General features: G+C 41.9%; 1 protein-coding gene across 1 annotated transcript in view; it reads right to left on the bottom strand.

Moving 5' to 3' along the window:
- mgat4b (alpha-1,3-mannosyl-glycoprotein 4-beta-N-acetylglucosaminyltransferase B) overlaps nucleotides 1-17,545 on the bottom strand; it is a 183,262-nt gene extending 165,717 nt beyond the window's left edge. The window contains exon 1 of the mRNA XM_080773691.1: nucleotides 17,267-17,545. Coding sequence (XP_080629817.1) covers nucleotides 17,267-17,363 — 97 coding nt within the window. The 5' untranslated portion in view covers nucleotides 17,364-17,545. The remainder of the gene's footprint in view (nucleotides 1-17,266) is intronic.
- Between the last annotated feature and the right edge of the window lie 10,082 nt (nucleotides 17,546-27,627).

Genomic DNA, 27,627 nt, shown 5'->3' with positions numbered 1-27,627 from the left:
ATCGGGCAAATAATATAAAAAACGCAATAAGGAAAAGAAAGGTAGGCAACAAAAACACTGCAAAACAACATTTATATCACTACATCCATCCTTGTGGATGGGCCCTGTCCCTCCTGTATTGAAGATGCACCTGCTCCGCACTGCCTGAGGACTAGAACACAATGAAATTAACTTTCCCCCAATAAGCAAGTTGGCACTTGCCCACAGTGTGTGTGTGTGTGTGTGTGTGTGTGTGTGTGTGTGTGTGTGTGTGTGTGTGTGTGTGTGTGTGTGTGTGTGTGTGTGTGTGTGTGTGTTGTTATTTTTCAGTTTTCACACGCAGGGTCCTGAGGTCAGCTCATGATTAGCTCATCATTCTTGACGACATTGCAGAGATCAGAGCTTGGCTGTTATGAGACAGAGCCCTCCAATCAAGTCAGGCATAGTAGACAACATCACTGTGGATATTATCCACATTTATATTTTGGTGACCCAAAATATTGCAAAATTAGCTCATGGTCATGGTTATGGTTCTCTCAACTTTCAGCAATAAGCGACTGATATTCAGGAGCACAGCTTAAGGGGCAGAGCTAATAGCCTCATCGTATTTCTGAGTTCTGCCTAGAATGATGTATGAGAAAATAAGAAGGGGTATAGGAGGAGAGACCGAGAGAGGCACACACACACACACACACACACACACACACACACACCTTTCTATTATCAAGTAGCACAATCTACTCAAAACGCACGCCCAGGCCTAGCCAAGTGAGCCAGCAATCATGTGCTGTGCGTGTACCGCTTAAAGAAAGGTGCAGAAAGTATACTGGCAGGTCAGTTAGACGTATATGGAGGATTGAGATGACACAGATGGAGGACTGATTCAAGGACGATGCAGAGAATCCATACATAGACAGTGTTCTTTCTTTAACCAATATGCTCTCCTCCATCTCTGGTATGTTTCATTTCACCCCTCTTGAATCATTATTTCATAGCTTTCACATTGTTTAAAATGTGTCTGTCTAGCTCAAACATTTCCATTCCAAGGCCCCGTATTGTGAAATGGAAAAGAATAGGAATCTACAATACAAAGCACACACCATACGTAGTGCTTTGAGCTTGTAGATAGTCTGTTTTTGCCATTTATAATACCCCCCCGTTGTACGATGGATAGTGAAAATAGCTGATCTATAAGCAACATGTCACGATTCATGTTGTTGAGCTTGTAGATCTGCTACTTTTTCTTAAAAGGTCTTGTACAGTTTTTGCCTATAATGACCTGCCCAAAATTACGGAGCTACGGAGCACCCCAAAGGCACGTTAAATAATCATAGAATTCCTTAAAAAGTGAATGAAAGGGAATGATAGATGGGGAAGGAAAAGGCATGAAAACGGTGGCTCAGGGGTAGAGTGGTAGAGTAATATTTTCTCTGCACAACAGAAGACATGCTGGCTTCTATGAAATTCAAATGACTGAAATCCGTCGTGGAGACCGAGACCTTGAATCCATGCATAACACATTGTTTGATTCTGTGTGTGTGAGACAGTGTGAGAGTGCGTGCGTGTGCGTGTGTGTGTGTGTGCGAGCGTTTGTGTGTGTACCTGTGTGGTGTTTTTTTAGCTAGCCTGTGTCCACCGAGATTTCCGTGATGATGATGGAGGTAACCTGGCACCCATCACCCAGCGGGCCTTGATTACACACAGGAGATGAGAGCAATATAAATACTTCCACCGCAGACACGTCTGTACTCGTCTAAGGTGTCACCACCCGTCATCAGGTTCTTTGTCTCTGTCGCTCGCACACACACACACACACACACACACACACACACACACGCACACAGTGTGTGTCATGTTGTGTTGTGTGCACGACTGCACGTGCGTGTTCGTACGGTTGGTGGCCAGAGACAACTGGATATTAGTGGATTCTTGTATGAATCCACCAAACCTGCTCTCTTATCAACACTCTCCGTTCGACTCAGCCGGCAATTTAGCCAGACTGAAATAATGGTTTATCACTGCACAATGTGAACTAAACAATGCAACAGCGATGGTAATCATGATTTTCTTTTTTGAGACTATTTATTCAATGTGTGTAGATGTGACAACAATGAAAATGCTGGTGATGTAGTTAGGAATCAGAACTCAAACATACCCACACACCCCCCCGCCCCCATTCCTTGAATTATTCCTAGGAAGTATTGCTTTGAGCTTCACAGAAACTTTACTGCGTGCTCAACACACATGCACGCGAACGCGCACACAAATGCGCTCGAATGAGACGGTTTCCTAGCTTGCAGCAGATGGTGGACTGAAACAAACAGTGACTGGAAAGAGAGAGAGAGAGAGAGAGGAGAAAAGAGAGAGATGTAAGTTAGGAGAAAGTGGGAACAAAAAGCTAAAATTAGTGAGGCTGCAGACGAACAATTTTTTTAACATAGTCAGAAAGGTTCTAGATAAGGCTGTGAACACAACCGCACTAATGCGTTTCGGCTGAAGCCTTCCTCAGTGTGCTGAAGCAGGCTTTGGCCATGAGAGCTGGCATTCTTTTGCCGATATGGATCTCTTCTGAGCCGTGCACCCGTTAAATAGTTGATTACTTGTGACCGAGTTACGCTCGCATTCTTTGTAGTTTGATCATAATCTGAGAGGGCACCAGGAGGACAGCCCCCCCCCCCCCCCCCCAAAAAAAATCAATTATATTGTGAAAATACAGTAGGTTGTATAATCGATTATTGATTTGTTCAATTAACTGTTGAACTTAGTGTGCTAATGTGTCAATACTGTCACACAAAAACACAACGACGACTAGAACAAATATAGCATGTATAAATGATCATGGAAAAGCAGATTAAACACGTACAGTACAAAACCCTCTGGGCATCCACTAGCTGATCCTGCAGTAGAAACATGGGACAGCACCAGATGGCCGGCTCTGTGTGAGGAAGTTGGTCTGGATCAGCACAACGTCCCTCTCTCTGCCCTACTTCTGCCATGACCCCACAAGACCTGGGTGGATCTATCAACTCACCATAATTAGTTATTTGACATGGTGTCCATTTTGCTCTGGCTTCATACTAAATTAGTTTCATTTCAAGAAGGTTTTAAATTAGATTTAAGCGACTTGATGCAATATTATTTAGCTTGGGGTAAAAACAAATAACCTATCCTATAGGAACCATAATAAATAATAAAAGGTGTTTGAGAGGTTTGGCAGCAGAATTCGACTGAGTTCAGCTGTACTCAGAGTCAGTTCCACTGGTTTCGTGTGGATTCGGCAGGCCGTCTCAGATACACAACCAACCAGATGACTGGCTGTCCTTTACCATGTTAGAGCACAATATCAGCAGATCTGAAGTGATGCGATTCGCTCTGATGGGGTGTGGCACCAGGGCCAGCCAGCTTGGAATAGAGGATGCTTGCTGTGGCAAAATAATAATAAAAGCATGCAGTAAAGCATGGAAGCTTCACATTTCGTACCACTGTTGTGTTTGTGATCGGTAGGCCTATTTATCTGCGAAATGCTATCAGATATTTCCATCATCAAGGAACATGGACTTCTCCTGTCGACCCCAATATATCATCCACAGAGGCAGCCCACAAAATTATATTGCGTACATAATAGCACTGAATAAATAAATACATTAACAAAACAAACCTTCAAAAGGTTTGTACGGAAACACCACAGAATGTCCCAACTGTAATAAATGGCATTGGCAGCCCTATTATAGTGTGTGGGTGTGTGTGTGTGTGTGTGTGTGTGTGTGTGTGTGTGTGTGTGTGTGTGTGTGTGTGTGTGTGTGTGTGTGTGTGCACGTGCAGTGTCGCACATGCATAAGTGTCATGCCACCTAACCCCTTTACAAGTCACTGCCCCACTTGGGACACGCCACTGGATGGTTGACCAAGCATGTGACTTGCTGACAGGGATCAATGACTCTCTTGGTGTGTGTGTGTGTGTGTGTGTGTGTGTGTGTGTGTGTGTGGCTGTGTGCACTGCACAGCGCACACACACACATGCACAAGTGAGCGTGTCGTTGTTGTTGGGGACGGTCACATATACAGGGAGACAGGAAGAGAGATAGGCATCGCTACCGTTAGTGCAGGATTATTACACAACACTGTACGGTATATATATATATGCACGCAGTCAACCTAAAGAACACAGCATGTTTTAGGAGACGGGCGGGGGGAACAGAGGCGGGAGTGTACTTGTATTTGTGAATGAGTTTCTGTATGTTGTGTTCTGTTCTCTAGTGGTTTCATGTGTGTAAAATGTAAATACTATATCATTACAACAAACTCATTCACACACATGCAGACATAGACAAAGACAAACAATACAAATATATACACAAACGTAAGACTCAGTACACAAGCAATGCAAAACGTACAGACACAGTACACAAGCAATGCAAAACGTACAGACACAGTACACAAGCAATGCAAAACGTACAGACACAGTACACAAGCAATGCAAATCGCACGCACACACACACGCACACGCGCACACACACACACACACACACACACACACACACACACACACACACACACACACACACACACACACACACACACACACACACACACACACACACACACACACACACACACACACACACACACACACACACACACACACACACACACACACACACACACACACACACACACACACACACACACACACACACACACACACACACACACACACACTTCTTTCACATTGTCTGATCATCTATTGTGCCCTTTCCTCAAAAAAGGCAGCAGTTAACTGACTGGAGCCAGTTTGGTTTTTCCACCGAATTATTCATGAGCTGAGGTGTGGAGCAGCACTCAGTTTGGCTATGGAGCTACATGGTTTGCTGTTGTTTCTGAACACTATTTTATAACGACATCACCTTCCTTCCTTCCTTAGCAATGGGGTGACACACAGGGTTCTGGGTTTGACAACCTTCTCTCCAGTCTAGCACCGGTGTGAGTGCGTGCATGTGTGCGTGTTTGTGTCTGTGCATGCGTGCGTGCACGCTTGAAAGAGAGGCAGGCAAAGTCTGTTAAATGAGGTGAGAAAACACCAGGTATTCTAAATCTCACCTGCACAACCCTATATTGTGTTGTGTGGTTTTGAAATGTGCAAATACAACATGTATATTTCCGGGGCACCCACTGGCCAAGCGGTCCAGGCGCATGCCACATATAGGCTCTGGCCTGACAGCGCGTTGCATGTTCGAGTCCCGTTCATGACGACCTTTGCTGCATGTCTCTCCCCTTCTCTCCCTCCCTCTTTCCTGTCAATCTCCACTTTTTCCCCCCTTTTTTATATGCCATTATGAATTACCCTCCAAGGGGTGCATATACTTAGTTTAGTTTAGACTAGTCATTGGTTTAGACATGGGTTAAGGTTAGGTTTAGGTGTGCTGCCCCGTGGGAGGTTAGGTTTAGGTTGGTTGTAGTTGTATAGGACTAGTCATTGATGACTGGTCTAATCAATGACTAGTCTAAACCAAAACTGTCTAAACTAAGTACTGCACCTAACCTGTAGATTTTCCTTTTTCGCGATAAGAAATTGAAAATATGTTTAGATTTGTCCAAACATGTCATGTCAAACTAAATAGGGACGGCAGGGTGAAAGTGGCTAAGTCTATATGTGAATTTTATCAATATTTAACCAATGCCAAATATTAACAAGAGTAGTGAATAATAACTGCATTGGATCCATTGGAACACAGGTTACATTTCCTGAAAAGTAACAGTCTACAGTACAAGGCATTGTGCCCAAGCAATATATTGACTTTATATATGGACTGTGACTGGAAGACTCATGATGACTGATGCAGAAGTAGACGAGAGTGATGTGAATACGCGACAAACCTGATGTTATCTAAAGCCCAGTAGTTCACACGAATGATTTGCGAAATTGCCGAGGTCTGAAATGCCCCGTCGTAGGTCAGGGCAGTTTGGGAGTTCCGTTCTGCAAGTGGTTGTTGCAACTCATTGCATTGCGAATCATTGGTGTGGAGGACTAGCCTTAACAAGCAGATGCCAGTTGTACTTCTCTAAGCCCTGCAATTTGCTAAAAGAGCAGATCTACAGTACAAGCTCACAACGTTTTAGCATATAAGGACATTCACAGAATAGGGTTGACCAGGTTGAAACTGAAAGTGGTTCATTATGTATTAATTATTAATATAAGATTATGTACAGATACTGGGATGTGGGTCAAGCAAGTAAAAGTCAAATTCTTGATAAATTAAACATGATAAGACGTATGATAGATAACTCTCAAACACTTATATGGTCTGATAAACTGTGGTCAACGTCGGTATCTCTCTAAGAACGGCAGAACAGAAACAGCCCCAGTCTATTGTTGTTGTTTACTGCTGTGGTTCCTCAGGTGTGGAACCTGACGACGCAGGCCGCTCCGCACATGAATAAGTCATCGGCTCTGTTTTACTTTATGTTGGTTGTTTTGGACAACTCTGGAAGAGTTTTCGCCAAAGAAACAGCAGCTAGTGAGTGGAACAATGGAGCTATGGACATATTATATTTTCAGTATATTCTGGTCAGCAGTTATGGGAGCTATAAGGGCATAATAATGATAAAATAAATAAGGGAGAAGACAGACCACAAACATTACATTACAGTAAAGATCATGTAAACACATAAAACACACACGTACACTAGACAGACATATGCAGATATACACCACATATATAAACAAAACACATTCGCAGGCACACACACACATCTGTGGTTTCGGCGCTTTTAGATGTCTGGGTGCCAGCAGATACCTGCATAACAGTCCGAGGCACAGGTACACGATACCAGGAGGGTGGATGTTTAAACAGCTCCTTAATGAAATGGCCCACATACAATATCAATGGGTTAACAGCAGCCCAATAACAGTGAACAATAGAAAATGGTCTCAGCGAGGCTCATATTCCAGAAGCAGTGACATGCATCATTTATGCTGGCCGAGTGTTATTATCATTTCTTCCAGAAAGGACACGGGGTCGACAGTGCAGGTGTTGGTTCAAATTGAAGATTTTATCCTGCAGCGTGCAAAGATCAATAGCTTATTTAGGAGGCTGTCGGAACACACATTTTCTTCTAAAGGGAATATAATACCTGTGGTGATTTAGAACTTGCACAGGCTGTAATTTCAGTATTATATTGCGGATATGGTAGAGCGCTACTTCCAACAATGAGCTTGGTAGAGGCTTTCAAATAAATGCATTAGACACAATCCTTTAAATCCTTTTCAGATCTACAATATTTAACCTCTATGCCAATGTTATTTTGGGCGTTTGGCCAATGCACTCTGCACTGTGTGCCACAAGTAAAGTTGATTATATGAGAGCGAAGGCTGGCGGCTGGCCCCTAATGCTTTTGTTTGACTTTCAAAATCCAAGAGGTTTTATGAAGGGGGTGTTACATTATTGAAGGCAATTACTTTTGTCTTGTTTTTTATTTTGTTTTTGTGTCCTCAGGGAGGAAATAACTCCCGTTGAGTCGCTTCATCATGGCCTTGAGACACCTCACTTGCCTGTCTGCATCAGCACTAACTGTCCGAGTGATGTTTATCATTTAGAATCCCTTTCGCTCTGCTAAAAACACCTGCTGTCTGTCGTATGAAGTTGTTTTGACTCTTGTGGATGTTCATCAGGTAGCTTCTGAAGCTGTCTTTATTGACTGCACTTTTACTCATTTTGTTCTAGTTAGCGATTATACATTCACTACATGTTTAAATTAAAATAAGAACTAATTTAATTCTGTTCGCTTTTTTTCCTCTCGTCGCTATTACATTTACACTTATACACAGGACGAGAATGTTGGGTTAACGTAATAAACGAATGTGTAGAAAGTAACACGCCAAGCTCATTTCCTCTTGCATCATTTGCATGTGAATTTCATTACAGTACGATTGAGAATTTCTCACACACATGTCCTCTCCAAATGTCCATGCCTGAAGCAGCATCTTCTAACATGCTTGGTTCCCGAACTGAGCTCATGCTTTCTTCAATACATGAGGAATGAGCAGGCTGCTAAGTTCTCATCACCTGACAGGGGAGAGTTTCCCCTGTAGGACGTAAAGCGCATGGAAGGAACACGTGATTCCAACCAGTTACTTTCCCCTCCATCGGGCGCCCCGGCTGACCAGGGGAGGCGGTACAGAGACCTGGATCACTGCATGTTATTTGTTTTGTTTTTTTCAGTGTGTGGTCAGTCACCCTCAGTGGTGGAAAGTCATTAAGTACATTTACTTAACTACTGTACTTACGCACAATTTTACTTGTGTATCTTCAATTTCAAATACTTTTACTTCTGCTCCACATCCAAATATTGTACTTTTGTCTCACAATGCGTTGGATTGCGACGCATTGTGAGCTTGTAGATCTGCTGTTCTCAAAAGACATGAAATACTAACATAGTAAAATAGTACTTTATACTTTTGGTACTTTAAGTAAATTTTCATACCAATACTTTTGTACTTTTACAAATTCAAATTCTAGACTTTTACAGTTGTAATAGAGTATTTGTACAGTGCAGTATTGATACTTTTACTTAAGCACAAATGTGTACTTTTTCCACTACTGGTGGAAAGAGTCAAGAAGAATACTGAGGAATGGCAGGACGGTGGCTGTAAGATTATGAATTGCTATGAACATTCACACAAAAGACATATTTGCAATATGTGAACAAGATTTGGTCTACTCCTGGCAGCATGCACAAGAAAATGTGGCGCCGATTGGTCGGTATGCGTGACAGGTGGACACACATACTCTTCTAGACAGCTTGCCCCTAGTAGCCTCAGCATAAACAAATTCATGTTTATTTATACTGGGACTGTCCAAGGTGAATGCAAAGAAACTAAACAAGCTTATCAGCATTTTCACTGTCTCCTGCTCTAAACTACTGAGCAGCTGGCTAAAAATTGCAGCATGCCTTACTTAAGGGCAAAGGTGATCCAATCTCACCCAGTGCTCGACATACAGCGATTCAACAAAGAAATAAACTATAAAGTCTGCCTTGCTACCCATTAAAACCGGGAAAGCTGTTTCTTTTAGATTTTAGCCATATAGCAACATCATTTTTCAGAAAACTATTAGAACAGTGGTTTAGAACAGTTGTTTTCAAGAATGTGTGCGTGACTTTGTGGCGCACAGGGCAAGCACATCTGCTATTTACGAACATTTTAGGAAAAAATATGTTCTTTTAAACACAAATCTGGCACAAAACATTTTCAGATGGGGTGGTCCATGGCCAAATCAATTTGGGGGTCCTTCTGAGGACAATTGACCTCAGGTCTAAGGGCACCTCCTTGTTGGTTGAGGGAGTGGAGAGCATTTCTCATCTGCCAGCAACATGACATCTTCCTTCTGAGCATGTTTGACCCAGTGACCGATCACTGAGTGGTCACTGAGTGACAACGGTCACTGAGTGAGCCAGTGACCGGGCGGTCTATGAGTTCACTTCTCCAACCTGCATTCAATAACTTCCTCAAAAAAATCCAACAAACTACTTTGGATTATGGTCAGCACTGAAATGTCTATTTAGTATGTTGTGAGTCAAAGAAAGTTTCAATCAGGCGTTAATCCCAACTAGTAGGTTTAGCACTAACAACAGCCAGTACTGTGGAGGAGGGCAATTAGTCTATTCAGCCCTTGAAACCAAGGATACAGATAGAACAGGGATACATACCTGGCACATAGAGCACAGACTGACACACACGCGCATGCACATGCTGCAAACATCATAGGTTGACATACCAATCTGATAATCACTGTCGTGTGACCACTTGGCATCATTGCGGTTTTAAAGGTCCCTGAAGCTGGATAACGAGATATCCTAGGTAACTTACTTCATAGTACAGGCCTGTATTTTGAATTATGATGGAGTATGACATTGCAAATTTCTTTGACCTCTGTTTTCTTCATACTTTGTTCTCTTGTTCGAGGAAAACGTGCCAGAATGCTTCGGACATGAAACGGTAGTATAGTATAGTGTTTGATCAAAGGCGACGGAGGCTGTGTTAGCATTGTCTTACACTTTGATGAATTTGCCTGCTTAAATACTAGATGTGACAAGAAGGCAGGGGGGTGGAGGGGGGAGAGCCCTTTTCTTCTTGTCTTTCATTTGATTTTCTTTCATTGCAGACATGCATACCCCCACCCACACACACACACGCCCAGTGACAGTGAACATGAACATGAGTTGACACTTAATGTAATGGTGCTGTAACCCATATCACATATCTTAACATAACCTGTATGTCACGCGCACGCACACGCACACACACACACACACAGCTCTAGATATCACTATCCCCCAGTATTGACCAAACCGTCAAGGAAATCCTCATGTTACCCATTTCCCAAAAGAAGACCTCAGCCACTCCCACCGCACCCCCTCCCTCGCGCCCTCACACAAAATACATTTGCCAGCCTACATGCACAAATGCAACACACACGCACACGCGCACACACACACACACACACACACGTCACACACACACACACGGCTCCAATTTCCAGTATCGTCTTTTGAGGGTTCCTCAGCGGGACGTCCCGTGGCGAAGGGGGAATATCGGTGTCTCCTCAAAACCAGCAGAGTTACACAATACCCTACTCTACTCATCTCAGGGACGGAGCGGCAGAGGGAGAAAGGAGAGAAGGAAGGCCAGAGAAAGGAGGTCGATAGGCAGTACGAGGTCAGTACTGATCTCCCACCCCCCCCCCATCCCCCCATATACGTGACACACACCATCTGACTTTCTTCATCTCCATGTTGGCGAGTGTGGATGAAAGGGTAACACATGGACACGCTGCAGTACACCATGGCCTTTCAATGTGTTTACTGCTAGACTACCGGTAGGACGTCTTGGATAAACTGTCACTGAAGCTTAAATTAGGCTTAACCAGTTTAACCATGTCCAAACATTTTTAAATAGTATGCTAGCACATGTAAAAGCTGTAGATCTACATTTCGGCATTCAAAAAAAGAGGACGCACAGCTCGTAGTCACTGATTATGAGTATTTTCTTAATTATGATTTATTGTTTCATATTTTATGTTCACATCTTATTACTATGTTAAAAAAGACCTTGTAAATCTTCTTGTATCTGGTGCACAGGACTGCCCTGTCACCCAGTGATGTCATATCAATATTTGTGTGTGTATTCATTCCACTATCAGCTGTCACCCACTCCAGATTGTCCGTTGTACCAAAGGGAAATAAGTTATTATTATTATTATTTAAATTATTATTTAAATTAAATGGAAAACATCATGACAACTGTGGCCTTAAAGATGAGGCTAAACATTAACATACACTCTCACCCCATGAGATAAAGAATCATCAACAGAATCCTAATCACGGAACGTGATTAAAGTAAAAAACAGGAATTAGACGATCGGACGCCCATGACAGCTTGATGACACCTTACTCTGATGGGACCTTTCAACCTATTGAAATGTGACAGCTGAATTCTGAATCTATGACGTGTTTTTCAGTATATATGTTTGTGCAAAATGATGTGACTTTTATTCAGAGCACTCTAACTAAACTTAAGAAATACTTTAAGAACTTGTCCTGTGTCCTTTCAGGTCTTTTGCTAGAGTTTCACTAGAGTTCCTCTTTTGGGTTTTTGATACTTTTTGGTTCTCACTTTTCCATTGAAGGTTGAGGTATCTGGTCTTTCTGGCTATTTTAATAGCCTCACTCAGATTTCTTATCTGTCAGTCACGATGCTAGAAACTTTAATAAACCAACGTTTCGGCAAGCAGGTTGCCTTCTTCAGGTTATGGCATCATGACTACGAGAGTACGAGCTGTCCGTCCTCTTTTCTTTACTCAAAGTTGTATCTCCTGTGGTCAGCACCTCGCCACTACTGGTGTGCGCTGCTATACCATTCCGTTTGTTCCGGGTATTCAATATTATAACAAAGTATAGGCTTCAGCGGTTATTTGGGGATTTCAAAAATAGATCATCAATAGCTATTGCATTTCATCACTGCAGGTTGCCGAAGCAAAACAATAAGCAGGGTGAGTTGCAGCATGAATGTGATCGTGGACCCAGACGATTGGACGTGGAGGCTGATCGACGGGGGGGTGCCATGGGCGCAGCCATTACTTCGGTGTATGATTAACCCATTTTGGGCGGGCACCCCTTTTGGTGTTTTAAACATTATGTTATGATTTAGCTATTGAAAAATAGCAGATCTACAAGCTCATAGCGCGCCACCGAGTGGCGCGCTACGAGCTTGTAGGTCTGCTATTTTTTTTAAATCGTGAAAATGTGCCTCAAATTTGGAATATATTTTTTCAGAACAAACGTTGTTAAACTCAAATCTTTGCTTCTGGGGAGGTCCCTGGAACAACATATTTTCAGATGGGGGTCGGAGGCCAATTACAGATCATTTTTGGGGTCCTTGACATGAAATATTGAGTGATATAGGCCTAGAAACATAGGTATTTCAGAAAACTTTTTTCAGGCCTAAACTGGTTAAGCGCAGCTTTACACCGCAGCACTGATGTGAAACTGAGGCCATGAGAAGAAGCATCCCATGCGGTCAGTGCAGGGTGTGTTTGTGTTGTGATTTAGGCCATGGCCAAGCATGCGAGGACATGCTACTGATAACTTCCTGGCTCTGGGAGATGTAATTAAATCACACAAGCCATCTGTGTAGGCATCCTGTGTGTATTTGTGTGCGTGTGACGTGTGTACAGTGGCCTCTAAGACTGTGTATGTGTGTCCGACACAATGAGTTGAGAGAGAGAGAGAGAGAGAGAGAGAAGAGAGAATGGGTACTCATCTGTGAAATGTGCAAATTGTCTGGTCAATATTGTGGGAAACTGATAATGTGGGTGGTGTGAGTGTGTGTGTGTGTGTGTGTGTGTGTGTGTGTGTGTGTGTGTGTGTGTGTGTGTGTGTGTGTGTGTGTGTGTGTGCGTGCCATGCATGTGTGAGTACGTGCATGCGTGTGTGTGGACCTGTGTTGCCGTAGCTATGCAAGGGATGCTGCAAATAATCATTCAGGGCGTTGTTATCCCAAACTGTGGCAAGCTACCAATTTCTCTGAACTTTGGCCTTTAAGCAAACAAATTCCTGAGTAGGTCAGTACACTTTTTCTTTTCAAACCATGTGAGGTCACATTATATCACTGGTAAACTGGTATAAGTTTGCTGCACCAAATTAGCCCATTCTGTACGGGCACCCATTTTGGTGTTAGCATCATGTTATGCTTTAGCTATTGAAAAATAGCAGATCTACAAGCTTGTAGGTCTGCTATTTTTTGAAAAATCGAAGAACGACTGACATTTTTTAGAATCTGATCTCAGGTCAGAATGGGTTAATCAGACCAGCGTGTGTCCAGTGGAAACCTCGTATGAATCTGATCTCAGGTCAGAATGGGTTAGAGAAATCTCATATCACAATCACCTACAGCAGTGGTTCCCAAAGTGGGGTCCAGGGACCCCCAGGGGTCCTTGAGGGAGTTTCAGGGGTCCCCAACTAAATGACAGCTGGGAACCGAATGGACCCTTATGGGTCTGTAACTCTTGAGAGTATTTGTACACTCTCAGAGTTAAATTAACATTGATTTTACAAAATAATTTGGGGGTCTCAGAGATAGAAATGCCATTAAATGGGGGGTCTGTAGCCTAATTCAGGTCAAACTGGGGGTCCTTGAAATTAAACAGGTTGAGAATCACTGCTAGAGCCGTAAAAATCTTTCCTTATGGGGGTCCCGGTCCCTGGCATATCTTTTCAAATGGGGGCCTGCAGGATAATTAATGTCAATTTGGGGGCCCTTGACTTGAAAAGGTTTGAGAACCACTGACATACAGTATACTATTTATAATTGTAAACTACTACTTCGCAGTAGGACATATGGCGACATCACCTAACTGTAACAAAAGGCTACACAAAAGGCTACATTCTGACTAGTGCACGTGGCTTAACTTGCTTAACTTGTCTTGTTGCTTAACCCATTCTGACCGGGCACCCATTTTGGTGTTCAGCATCATGTTATTCTTTAGCTATTGAAAAATAACAGATCTACAAGCTCATATCGCGCCACCGAGTGGCGCGATACGAGCTTGTAGGTCTGCTATTTTTGAAAAATTCGAAGAACGACTGACATTTTTAGAATCTGATCTCAGGTCAGAATGGGTTGATCAGACCCAGTGTGTGTCCAGTGGAAACCTCGTATGAATCTGATCTCAGGTCAGAATGGGTTAACTTGCTTATAGTTGTTGAGGGACCGAAACAAAATAATATTCATAATTCAGATGATAACACAGCATTTTGATACTTTCAATATCGATAGTAACTCACACTTTTGATTATTCAATTAGTATAACAAGATCATAATGTAGAACCTAGAATTCTGTACAAGAACAAAATGTTTATAGCATAACATGGCCTGCTACAGGTAGAGTTAAGGGGTTACGCGGAAAGGATGGAAGGCATTTGAAGAGATGAATTTTCAAATGTCTGCCAATGACATCATGGGCCCTCATGCGGTCAAGCGGCAAAGACCTCATGTCATGCCTTTCATCCATATGTTCCTTGTCTAGTTACACCAATATCCCTTCGTCTCTGATCATTGCAGTGATTATTACGCTTTGTCGAGTAGAGGGAATCTAGGAATATACAACTAGTAGTGCACTCACTGTTCATCACTTGCAAAACAAGATGCTCATTTAATTGATTTAAACCTCTTCTCTAGTTATGAAATACAACATGGAGGAGCAAGAAGTGTTCTCTGTATCTCTTGTTCATAAAGATTCACTCTACATTCTGCTCTAGCAGTACCTCTGGGTCAATCCATGGCCTTCTTCAATATTGCTACACAAACCAGGCTGTTGCCATTTGCCCTCTGCAAGCAAAATAGTTTTTAGCTGAATGATGATTGCATATGGTGCAGTATTTGGCTACTACATAAGAATACAGAAGTACACACAACAAATTAGCATTTTGTGACAGCTGACCTGACCTCTGAAATGCACAATTGCACATCCTCCTCAGAGAATCTTAGTTTCATGCTATACAGCCACACGATCCAGTACTAGTCAATGCAATATTTCCACAGACAAACTCATTTCTTCGTCAATTCCGTTTGCCAAATGTATATTTATGGGTGGGGACCCGCGTTCCTCCTGCCCTGTTGATATTACACTGGCATGTGGTAGTATGCTGCTGAGCAGTCAGTGTTTTTCAGATTGAAACAGCCCCGGGTCCCGTTGGAATAAATGTATCAAACAGCCCCTCTGCAATCACGTTTAGCTGTTTGCTTGACTGAATTAATTTGCCCAAGTGCTGGCTGGGCTGCTGGCTTGTAGAGAGGTAGTGAGACGAGGAAACGGTCACAGGCGCGCACACACACACACACACACACACACACACACACACACACACACACACACACACACACACACACACACACAATCCCCCCCAGTTAATTACCATCAGTAAGAATCAATATGTGAGAGCATACTCAGGCACTCATGATGGAACAGACAGGATGCAGCAAGCCACAGCACGCCTTCCTCAGGAACTTGGCGATAATGATGAGGATGAAGATGTACCGAAAGTACGGCATGGCAGGAAACAGCATTGGAAAGTAAGTGTCCCTCTGTGTAATAATGCGTGTATGTGTAATTGTGTATGTGAATGTATATGTGGTCTCCTGAAAAACCTCAGCCTCAGCAGCTGGACATGTGCAGGGACACATGTATAGCGTGAGGCAGCTTGAAGTACAAGTGCATCCCCCAGTAATTGATGTACAAGTACATCCACGCTAGTATGTCACACAGAGGCAGCAGCTGGGCGTGTGCATATAGAGGCTGTTGTACTGTGTGGGGAAAAAATACACGAATGCAAGAGAGCACATGACAGAGTGAAAGTCCAGCCTCATAAAATGTGGAGTGTGTTGTACATAATGCAGCTCAGCAGGTGCATTCCAGTTGTGTACAACAACTAGTCTGTGTGGTCTGACCACTGTTCTTTCACTGTGTCACTGTCAAGTACTGTCAACTGTCAAATATGTGCGCAAAACAGGCCCTACCAGCTATCACATTTCTCTGAGATTTGGTATCAGGTCTGGAGGATTTGGCATTCAGCAGTGGCAGGCTAATTATTTATAATAGCCTATGCATTTAGGTTCATCTTCAAACAGGAACCACAACAACACAGCATGCAACAACTACACTGCCCTTTGGTCGGAAATGTAACCCACTAGGTGTGATACAGGATACTGTGGCTATAAAAGGAGTCTGTCAGGCCTCATGTCAGAATTGGGCTCTGAATGAAAACAAATAAAGAGTACACTTTGGTTTGCTTAAACAGTTCTATTGAACACTTGGCAGGGACTGTTGCAGCATCAATGTCAGCGATGGAACCTGAGCCTGGCATGAACTTTCTAGCCATCACACACTCACACAGTCAGGACAAAGGACTGTATTATTGGCACGATTGAACAGGGCACTTCTTGGCTTGCAGAGAGTGACTTCAAAAAGAAACCAAACAGACCGAACTGTCTGCACTCAAGTCAGCGAGCAATAATATTTTGGAACAATTTACCTAAAATGTATATTGTTAAGCAAGCATCTAACAGTCCACATCTGGGGAATTGCGAAAACCAAGCCGTCATGGACTATTTGTCAAGAGGATCATTCATGAAATGTTAATTCTCTCCAACAAGAGAGTGCATGGTTCTTTCTGGGAGCCAAGTGCAGGAGAGACTACAACACTGTTGTTACTTTTAGTTCCAAATTACAATCCAGCAGCACCTCACGCCTAGCTATACCTGGTTTCAGGAGCAAGGCTTTTTTTGCTGTCTCAGCAGCAGAGGCATTATTTGTGCACATTAAAACATAAAATGTCTTGATGCGCCTATATGGGGCTGGCTATGTATTCAGTGATGCACGGTGGTGATGTGAAGCTGATCAAGGAAGCAGAGGCAGTGGAGAGATAATGCATGACAAAATGTAAAGAGGCTGTCACTGATATAGCAGTACAGCAGGGACCGATGCTCTCTATCTATGAAGCCTCCAACAACACCCATACGGAGCTGCAATCTCTCTCAGCCTCTCTCTAGATTAGGCTGCCTCTTGCAACCCCGGCACCACTGCGCACAGTGCACACCACAATACATTCACACAATCTCCAGCCGAATTAATACAAGATATTACAGACAGTATGTAGTAGCCTAATATATATGCCGCCTGTCCGCACACCCCCCCCCAGCCCAAACACACACGCACACAGGCAGGCTTCCTTACCTTTAGAGCTGCTGAATGCGGTGTACCAGGAGAGCGAGATGAGTCCACATAGACCGAACAATAAGACCGTTAGGAAGGTGCCATTTCGGAGCCTCATCTCCGGGTCCCCGGGCTCATGTCCACACCGAGGTAGCGGGGTGGCTGGGCTCTCGTTTGCGCGTTAGCAGACAGACAGACTGGCAGCGGGTCGACTTGTGTGACTGTTCACGCCTGGCTGTCCTGTCGGAGTGTAGAAGAGAGCGTGTTTGTTATTGCGCGGCGCTGGACTGGAGCAGCACACTCGCTCGTACGGGGAGGCGTTGTCAGGGAAAAGGGGGCGAGTGTTTTTGTAACCTCTCTCTCTCTCTCTCTCTCTCTCTCTCTCTCTCTCTCAATGATATTCGAGTGGGCGTTAGATTATTATGATGCATCATCATCATACATGAGCCACACCACCAGGCTATGTTTTCATATTGCATTCAAACAACACATAGCCTGCAGGCTGCAGCCCATGCCTCTGCTTACGTGCTCATGTTGTGCCGTTGTGAATGTGATGGCTCGCAGCTGAATCATGATTTCAAATTGGCTGAATAAGAACCACATGGTTTAGGCCTACTTATGTAGGCTATATAGTCTATAATTTACTTTAAATCTAATTGAAAGTTTAGGGGGCAATGTCCCGGCCATCTAAAAATACCACCACCAGCACGTACGTACGCCTATAGGCTACGCTTTTTACTTAATTTATAATAATAATAATAATAATAATAATAATAATAATGATGATGATGATGATCTCTTCATCAATATGTCTCTCTTCCCGCTCCATATTTTCAGTTATAGCTCTATAGTCAAAAGATAATTATCGTATTGGTACCATAACAATATGGACAGTCACATTTAGAATATGGGTTTTCAACAGGGGGTCCAGGACCCTAGCTAGGGGGTCCTCAGAGTTACTACAGGGGGCATCAAATCTTTTACATGAACCACTTGAACCCTGCTATCCCTATTCTGAGACGAACATTAGCAGAAAATAGCAGATCTACAAGCTCATACGCCTTGATGTTGTGTTGAGAGCTTGTAGATTGGCTATTTTTGACGAAGAGTTTTGGTGTTGGGGGGGGGAAAAGAGCAGACAAAGTACACGTTTTCGAAGTATTGAGGGAGTGGTTAAACTACATAATGATAACGGTAACACTAATCCATGTGCTACACATTGACAATGCTGTCTAACAAGTCTATGAAGCATATAGCCCCTCTCGGAACCCTCCGAAAGCTTTTATGACCGGACCTAGCTTTAGTAATCAAAGTGTCAGAAACTTTACTACATTTGGGTTCTGCTTGTGGGGCTATGAAGCATAAGGCTATAGGAAAACTATATGAAAAAGTTTAACTCTGCAACACAATTTTATACCATATAGTGGGGCGGTCCCTAGCTTCATCTCTTTCTCACATAAGGGGTCCTTAATTGGCTTGGACTGAAAACCATTAAAGTCCCCTTGAGCCTATCCAGTGCACTGTCTGTGACTTATAAATAATGAGCATTTTGTTGACACTGTTCAGTGTCTTGGCTTGGTGGTAACAATAGTCAATGAGCTTACAAACTTACAATGGGTCTGGTCCACAAGATTCGATTACACCACCAAGATACCCATGTACCTGTCTAGATACTTCCTTAATGTAAACGAATTCCACACCCACAACACCAGAGGGAGTGCAACAAACCATGTACAACCCAGATTCGGCACAAACAAGGGACTACATTATTTTCGCTCCTATGCCACCAAAATGTGGAACGCCCTACCAACAGTCATTAAGAAATCCTTAATGCCCGTTCTGTTCTTTAACTATATAGAAGTGTCTATTTGTACGTCTATAAATGTTTTGATGAATTGAACAAGGTGGACCCTGTTGTAAACAAGTGTAATGCTTAATTGGGTCGTCCACTCACAGTTAACAGTCTTTGTATTGAGTTTGTGCTTGAAATGTACTGTAATTCTGCAAACTGTTAATAAATAATAATATTTCAATCAATCAATCAGCTATGTGGAGATTGCCTTTTTTGATACATAGGCCTAAAACTATAGTTCATCCTGTTAATCACATAGGCCTGGGTTTCCTCTCTCTCAGTTACGGTACATGTCAGGTTTTAAACATACAAATTCCTCCAATTGGTGGAAATAAATGCTATACTGGACTGTTGTTTAGCTGTATAACCGTATCATCAGTTACTGGCAAAGTGTTCCTCTGCTGCTCTATAGTGCACCAACACTACTTTGAAGACCCTAAACAGGAGACCTCATACAAGGTTTCTTCGACTATATGCAATGTGCCTCTCCTGGTACCACAGCACCTCAAAGGCCCTAAAAACAAGGCTAAAACATCCCAAAACAAACTGGTCAGGCTACTATAGGCCTTACTCTCAGAACCCACCTCACCACCCTGCTCATTTTGATAAGTTAGAAAGATGGTCAGTGGTTCCCAGACTGTAAATGAGTCTGTTTGATGAGGGCTAGGTGCACAGAAAAATGACATACCAAAAGATCTCCATCGTTGCCAAAGGTTTATTTCTCAGGAAAATATTTTTCACAAAAATAAACTATAACTTTCAAATAAAATGAAAATAGCAAAATTAAATTACATGCTTAAATTCAAGCATCCAGTGTGGACATTACCAGTCCCTACACTGTCCTAGGGCAGAGCTTCCCGCATTGTGCCCCCTCTCTCTCATGTCTCACCATGAAGTGACTACATGAACATGAACTCACTAGTGGCCCATACCAACTGTCTAAAGACAGGTTTCCCCAAAGCATTCACTTACCACACTAGTGAACATATAACCTAGAAACATTTCCAGACATTCACAGCATAATTGTCAATCCTAAAATGATTAACAACCAGGTTTTAAACAACCCGTCCCGTTGTAACCATATTAAATAATATGCATTGCCAGACCCAGGCACCCCTGCAACATGGTGCAACCCAATTGACTCCTCCACCTATAAAAGGAGCAGTGGATGCAATAGTGACTCTTTTGTGACCAGGAAATGAGGATGGTGTGAGTAGTGGGTGTTTGACAACATAGTAATGGTAACTCAAACTGTTTGACCTTGAAAGAAATAAAAGTATGTTGACCAACCCATTCAGTCTGTCCAAATGATTATGAAATAAAATTAATATATGCATATAAAACGGTAGAAGTCAAGATCAACTGATTGCTAACTTAGCCGGCATAGTTAAACAGCAAACCGTTGAATAATGACTGAATACCGACATGTGGGAATACTGAGTATGAAATGAGGTTATGCCAAACAGAAAATGAAAAACAATTAAACATGTGTGGCTCAAGAGGAAAAGTGAGAAAGCATTGTCTTTAAGACTGTGGTGCGTGCACCCCTTGTGGTGCGCGGGCGCCTTCTGGGTGCACGACATGAAAGGGCTAATGGTGGTGCTATGGTTTTATTTTAAATATATTAACATATTATGCCAATATATGGCAAGTATATGCAGAATATAGCCTATGCTGCATATATATGACATATTCACTATTCAGGTTCATATATGTGGATAAATAGGAATCTCTATATAGCTTATGCAATTTATATTTCCTTGTGGGGGGTGAGTCAGCTAGGTCAGGAGGTAACGGGGGATGCATGGCCAAAAGGGTTTGGGAATCGCTGGCTTAGGTTAAATTGACGACATAGTACAACAACTTGCAATGCGCCTGGTCTACAAGATTCGCTACACCTATCTGTCATTTGTCAAAATACTTGCTGAATTTCAACAAAGTCTACGATCACAACACCAAGGAGTTCCATAAACTAAGTTCACTGCAGATTCGGCTCAAACTAGGGGTTAAATTCATTTTGCTCCTATGCCACTAAAATGTGGAACGCCCTACCAACTGCCGTTAATAAATGTGAATCCCTAGACTCCTTCAAAACCGCTCTCAAATAGCACTTACATGTGGCTGCAATTCGAAACTGGCCCCTATAAAAAAGTAAAAGTCCCCCCCACCCTTTTTTTGCGTTGCATACGGTATATAGGGTATATAGCCATGGCTAATTTGCAACTCCAGTCGCTGGTTAGGCCGTTCTATACAAATTTGAACTACCTATACATCTATACAATCTAATAATGTACTATACTAATAATATTTCACAACAAACTTAATAGCCATTACATTGACCCATAAAACAAAAATAAACATAATCACTCAGGTAACCAGTCAGACTATACATGAGCACAGTTGATTTGATTTCAACCATAGTTTGAGTCCTCTGTAGAACACATTACCATCCGTCTCAAGTTTTAGACTAGGCAAGGAGTTCCAAAGGTTTTATTTTTTGCATAGAAGTATATAAGTAGCCTATGTCTTTAAATGTTTTGATGAATTGAAAATGGAGGACCCTGATGTAAACAAGGCAAGAATTAATTTTTCTGTTTTTTTATCCTCCTAGAGTTTAGTTTGTATTGACCATTGACCTGTACTTTCCTTGAACTATAGCCTGCTGTACCCATTCTGCAAAATGTTAATACAATTTTCAATCAATCAATCAATTTTAGCTGAGAGCCAAACGACAATGGATATAGTCAGCTACAGTGACCCCTACTGGTGTAGCCTAGGACATTTTACTTGTAGAGCAGATGAGCCTCGATCCAAGCAAGTGATATTCAGTGCCTGCCTGCGGTCGTAGATAGTAGACTAATCATGAAACCTATAATTCAATACATGTTTGAGGATATGTGGCCCGTTTTCCACCGCTGTTGGACCGGTTACGTTCTTTTTTTCCCGCCTAATATTGAACAAGTTTCAGTTTCCACTAAAAAAAAGAATTTGTTCAGATTCAGAATCAGGACCTGAAAAGTTGGTTTGGAATTGTCTGGAACCAAAACATGTCGCCAGTTCCGTGGATTTTTGGATAGCCGCCAACATCCAATAGCTTCAAAGACAAATTGTAGCATATAATTTTTGACTCCACTACATTTATAGGGAAGTAGGCTACTATAGCTTGATATAGTGTGGGAAATCTGATTGAGGTTATTTATATAATGTCAAAATTGTGTCAGGTGCCAGGTGCTGCTGATATTGTCATCATTAACGCTTGTCAGTTGTCACCTTGTTATTTTGTCAATGGCTGCCAAGTAGGCTATAGTTAAATGTCTTTACCTTGTCTTCTGTTCTGCATGTAAAGTGTCCAATATAGCAACAGCCTATATTACATAGGCCTATATATAGTATATAAATGATACTTCGTCAAAGTTAAGCAGTTGCCCGGTATTATGTCGGCCGAAAATATCAGACAAACAGTGTGTGTCGTACGTATACTGTGGCAGTGTGGGGTTAGTATAGGTCGGATGTTTTTGGCGCGCTCTGACTGCTCGAGCCTCGAGCGTCACATCATTTGACAATGACCTCCACGGCGCCTTTTTTTTAAAGAGTTGTTTGGCTTTTTGCCTATATTGATATCTATGAAGTGATTAAGTGAAGGTATAGGAAAGAAGGAGAGAGTCGGGGAGAGACATGTCACACGCAGCAAAGGCCGTCATGAACGGGACCCGAACACGCGACACACACACACACACAGTCACACACACAGTCACACAGACACGCACACACACACACACACACACACACACACACACACACACACTGTGCCCTAGTCAAAAAGTCCAATAGAAAAAATCCTATTGGAAATCCAATTAAAAAATCTTATAAGATTTTGGAACAAATCCTATTGGATATTTTCTTATAAAAAAAAGTCCAATAGGATTTTTTCTATGGGATTATTATCCTATAAGAAATTATCCAAGAAAGTATTGCCATTAATATAGTGGTTGCAACTGTATTCATTGATTGCCCGATTGAGTCCCGTGGTGGGAGTTCTGCTCTGGTTTTTGTCAATATTAAGTAGTTCCGGTCATTTTGTGGGGGGGCACTGGAACCACGCAGTAAAAGTAAATTAATCCATAAAACTAACATAATTTATATTGTTGACCTTTCTAAAATATTAGTTTGACTTTGACCCCTCTATCACATGGAACTATTTTTTTGGGCGTAGTGATACGGACACAAAAAACACACTCCTCTGTGATTACCTGGTCATCCATCGACCGCATGGTGTGGTGACCCTCCCTGCAGCCTTTCAGCATCATCTTTGGTGTCGACATATCAGTGCTGGTCTGAGCTTGGCCCTGGGGAGAGGGAATACCATTAACCATCAGACAAACACACACCCTCTGGCTAGTCTCCTGCAGAGCCACTGTGTCAAAAACAGAAACAACCATATGATAATATAAAAACTAATGCAATAATAAAATGTGCTTCAATTACATAGTGCTTCTCACACTAGTGAACGGTTCATGGCTCACCTCAACTTCAAACAGCAACTCTGGTTTCTCCTTGAATAGTGCAGGCAAGAGCAGAATTGCTGCTTCCGATTGGAGGCCTTAAAAAAAGAAAATACAAAGATTTATTATAATAATGTTATTTTCATAATCCTTTAAAATCACGAGAACAAATGTCAGTCAAGTAGTGAGTGAGTGAGTGATTCAGGGTGCTACTGCCATCAGTCAGTTTTTGTTACTTGAAAATCTAACCAAATTAGATTCTGGCAATTACCTTTTTTCTGCCATCGCAGCGAGCTTATTGAGGATTTGTTGGTCCACATCAATGTTGGCGATATCTCTCAGATCCCAAGCGAGCTTTAGAAGGCAAAGTAGAGGAAACGTGTATAAAATATAGTCATAACTCATGCAATTAAATGAGGAGACAATTGACACATTATTGTACTTACTATTTTGGATAGTCTGAGACATGGGAACTCAGAGATCGTCTCTTCTGTGCTGTGGTTGGACAAATTTTGATTCGTGTCAACCTTTCTTGGGGAGCTCTAGGTCTGGATGGTCCTATTTCATGACTCTCAAATGTTCTTTAATGCTTCGGTCATCTTCTCCTGTAAAAATGCATGTAAAAATGCATCCCATCAAACTTTCAGATGCTGTTTTTCTCCCAGTGTGGAAGAAGAAGATTTAGGGTGGATGTTTACTGCGACCCCTTGCTCTTGAAATATACCTTGTTTTATGTTGTTAAGTACAGTATACAGTAGAGTACATGAATGGACCACTGGTCAGTTATGATGATGTAACCTTTTCTCTCTCTCAAATGAAAATAATCTCTCCTCACTATTTGCAACATCCCGTGTGAGGTGGAATGGTCCGTCCGACATGGATACTTCTATGATGAATCTTTACATAGCGATACAGTGCAGTGCCGTGACAATTACTCAAGTTAGAATGGCATACGTAGTAGAAACGTATACATTGTTGTCTTACTGAGGTGGTTAAAAAGAGTCTGGATCAAAAGACTTCGTAGTTTTGTTTTACTTGCATTCTTCAGATCAGGATCTCGACTGTCTATGGCCATCCTCAGCACTGGTGGACATCTCAACTTGGTTGGCTGGCGTGATCACATGATGTTCTTGTAGCGGGCTCTCTGCAGAGGAATAATGAGAGGAAGAAAAGATAACTCAGAGAGATGACCAGCATAAATGGTGAACTACAATGAAATCATCAGTATAGCTAAATTAATTACTATTCTGGTAATCTTTATGTAAACACATTTTCATACCAATACATCACTTTCATACCAATACAACAAGTTATACATAACATAAAATAAAATAAATACATACTGGTAGATAAGTAGAGCAACTAACTTAACATTATATTACTCATGTTGGCTATTCAACATAATATCTGGTCTCAAGCCCAATTTTGCACCAGTGATTCCCATAGGAGATTTTGTGGTATTAATTCAAAATGAATCAGGACATTTCACAAAGTTTCAAGGAAAATAGCTATAGCCAATCTACAAACTCACAGCCTATTGCAATGCAATTGGCTTGCAATGCAATGTTGTGAGCTTGAAGATTGGCCATTTTGGAATAGCCAAAGTATAACATAGTGGTCTAACAGATTCTTTGCTATTTTACCTCCTGTACCCCGGCCCAGGCCCCACTTTGAGAACCATTATGCCCTACTATAGTCTACTTGCCAGCCCATAGAGCCCCATTGTGAACCCGGACATGTTTGTTGAGTACACCAAGGTTTTATGTTAGAAATGTTGAGTATGGGTCCCCAGCATGGAGAAACTGCCGGATGCTAACTTGCATATGTTGAGCAATTTTCATAATTGGCATAATATATAGAAGGCAAAAAGAAATGTCATCATGCTTTATGTAGCACTTGCCCAAATGTGCTGATGGCTATGGCCGTTCTTAGCCCAAGGTGTGTATTGTGTGCAAACCTAATGCTTGGAATGGATTCAGCATCATGAAAACCCTTAAAGCATGATCAAATTTAGATTGTGTTTCCCTTATAGGTTGTTAATGGTATATGGTCACATATTATGCCAATTATGAAAATTGCTCAACATATGCAAGTTAGCATCTGTCAGTTTCTACATGCTGGGGACCCATATACTCAACATTTCTAACAGCCTACAACGTTTGGTGTACTCGATATGCCTGGGTTCACATTCTGGCAAGTGGACTAATAATATATCAAAATAGATTATCTATTACACCAACCGCCCTAAACAAGTCACTATGCGACCGTTGTAAGCTTGTCAATAGGGTATTTTCAATATTTGAACTTATAATTATGCCCTATATTGAAAATAGCCGAACTACAATTAAGGTCATGTGTCGCGACGCCAGGGGTGACATGACAGTTGCAAATTAATAAAGGGCCTGCCCTGATATTGTTGGGCAACTGCACCCGAAGATAGTTAAAGCCTGTGTTTTTACCAAATGGAAGGCTTATATTAAAAATACTCAATATCCAAAACAGCCATTTCCACCGTCTTCAAAGCAACCACACCAAAACACGGTACAAAATAGCCCCTCCACCGCGGTTCCATGTGTTATGGGACAAGTATAACTTAAGTATGCAAACAAATAGCAAATTACATAAATAAAGTTTCCCCAGTGACATAAAAAACGGAGTTCTTTGCCATTTAATAAACACTCACCTAAAAAAAACGCTGAATAAACTGCTGAAAGTGGGAGTCCATGACCATCAGACCAAGACGTGACGCAGTTTTATTATTTCCCCTTCTGGAAAGTTCAAAACTCGCGCTCAAAAACGAACAGATCTACAAGCTCACTCCGCGTTGCGACGCGTCGAGTTGTTAGCTTGTAGATCTTAACATGAAACCGTGACGTAGTGTCAACCAATAACAAACAAAGAGGCAGTTTACGTCTTGCTTGAATCACGACAGTATCACCCCCCGGCTCCCCGGCAATTATATTATTATTATTACCGGTATATGATTATCGAAGGTTAACTATAGAATTGTACGTCACCCAAAATCCCCATACTACAATGGAATCCTATTGAAACTTTGAAAAATCCTGTTGGACTTTCCAAAATTGGATATAACCCAATAAGATCCTATTGGCACTTTGGAAAATCCAATTGGATTTTATAAAGTGCTGATACAATCCTATAGGATTGTGTTGGATATGTGTAAAAATCCAATAGGATTCCTATAGGATTTCAAAATCCTGTAGGATCCTATTGGACATTTCGAAGATCCTATAGGACTTTTTGACTAGGGTGACACACACACACACACACACACACACACACACACACACACACACACACACACACACACACACACACACACACACACACACTGGAAAGTGTGACAGACAGACAGACAGACAGACAGACAGACAGACAGACAGACAAAGAGTAGATACAAACAAGACAGAATGAAAATGATATAGTGTTAATCCTGCTATTGTTTTAGAACAATATCAATTATTCTATTATATTCGGACAAAAATACTGAAAGTAAGCAGAAATGGTACCATTAATAATAAATACTATGGACCAAATATTCAACAATTTAAAGACTTTTCATTGTTCTAGACTGACATCTGGTGGCAATTTGAAATCATTACACTAACATGTAGGCTTACTCAAATTACTACTATACTAGCAAGCAAATGTAAAAAGAAAAAACCTAAATAAAAACAACAATAGCATTTGTTTGGCTTTGTGGGTTTCCTACTATCTCCTCCTCCCATTCTCTCACGCTCTTCTGATGAATTGAAAATGGAGGGCCCTGATGTAAACAAGTCTTAGTGCTTTTAATGGTTTTATCCTCATATAATGTTTGTATTGACTATCGTTCGAACTGTACCCATTCATTCCATAAACTGCAATTTTCAATCAATCAATTCTTCCTTCTCCTTAATTGTCTCCTTCCCCTCTTCTTTCCTTTCCTCTCCACGATAGAATATGCTGCAGATAGTCACTAGATGTCAGTGTTGTGCTATATGTGTGTGGCATGCTATGTTTCTGGG

This window comes from Protomyctophum bolini (genome assembly GCF_963924005.1).
Source record: "Protomyctophum bolini genome assembly, chromosome: 10".
Classification (NCBI taxonomy): domain Eukaryota; kingdom Metazoa; phylum Chordata; class Actinopteri; order Myctophiformes; family Myctophidae; genus Protomyctophum; species Protomyctophum bolini.
This window is presented reverse-complemented; position numbering and strand designations above follow the sequence as displayed.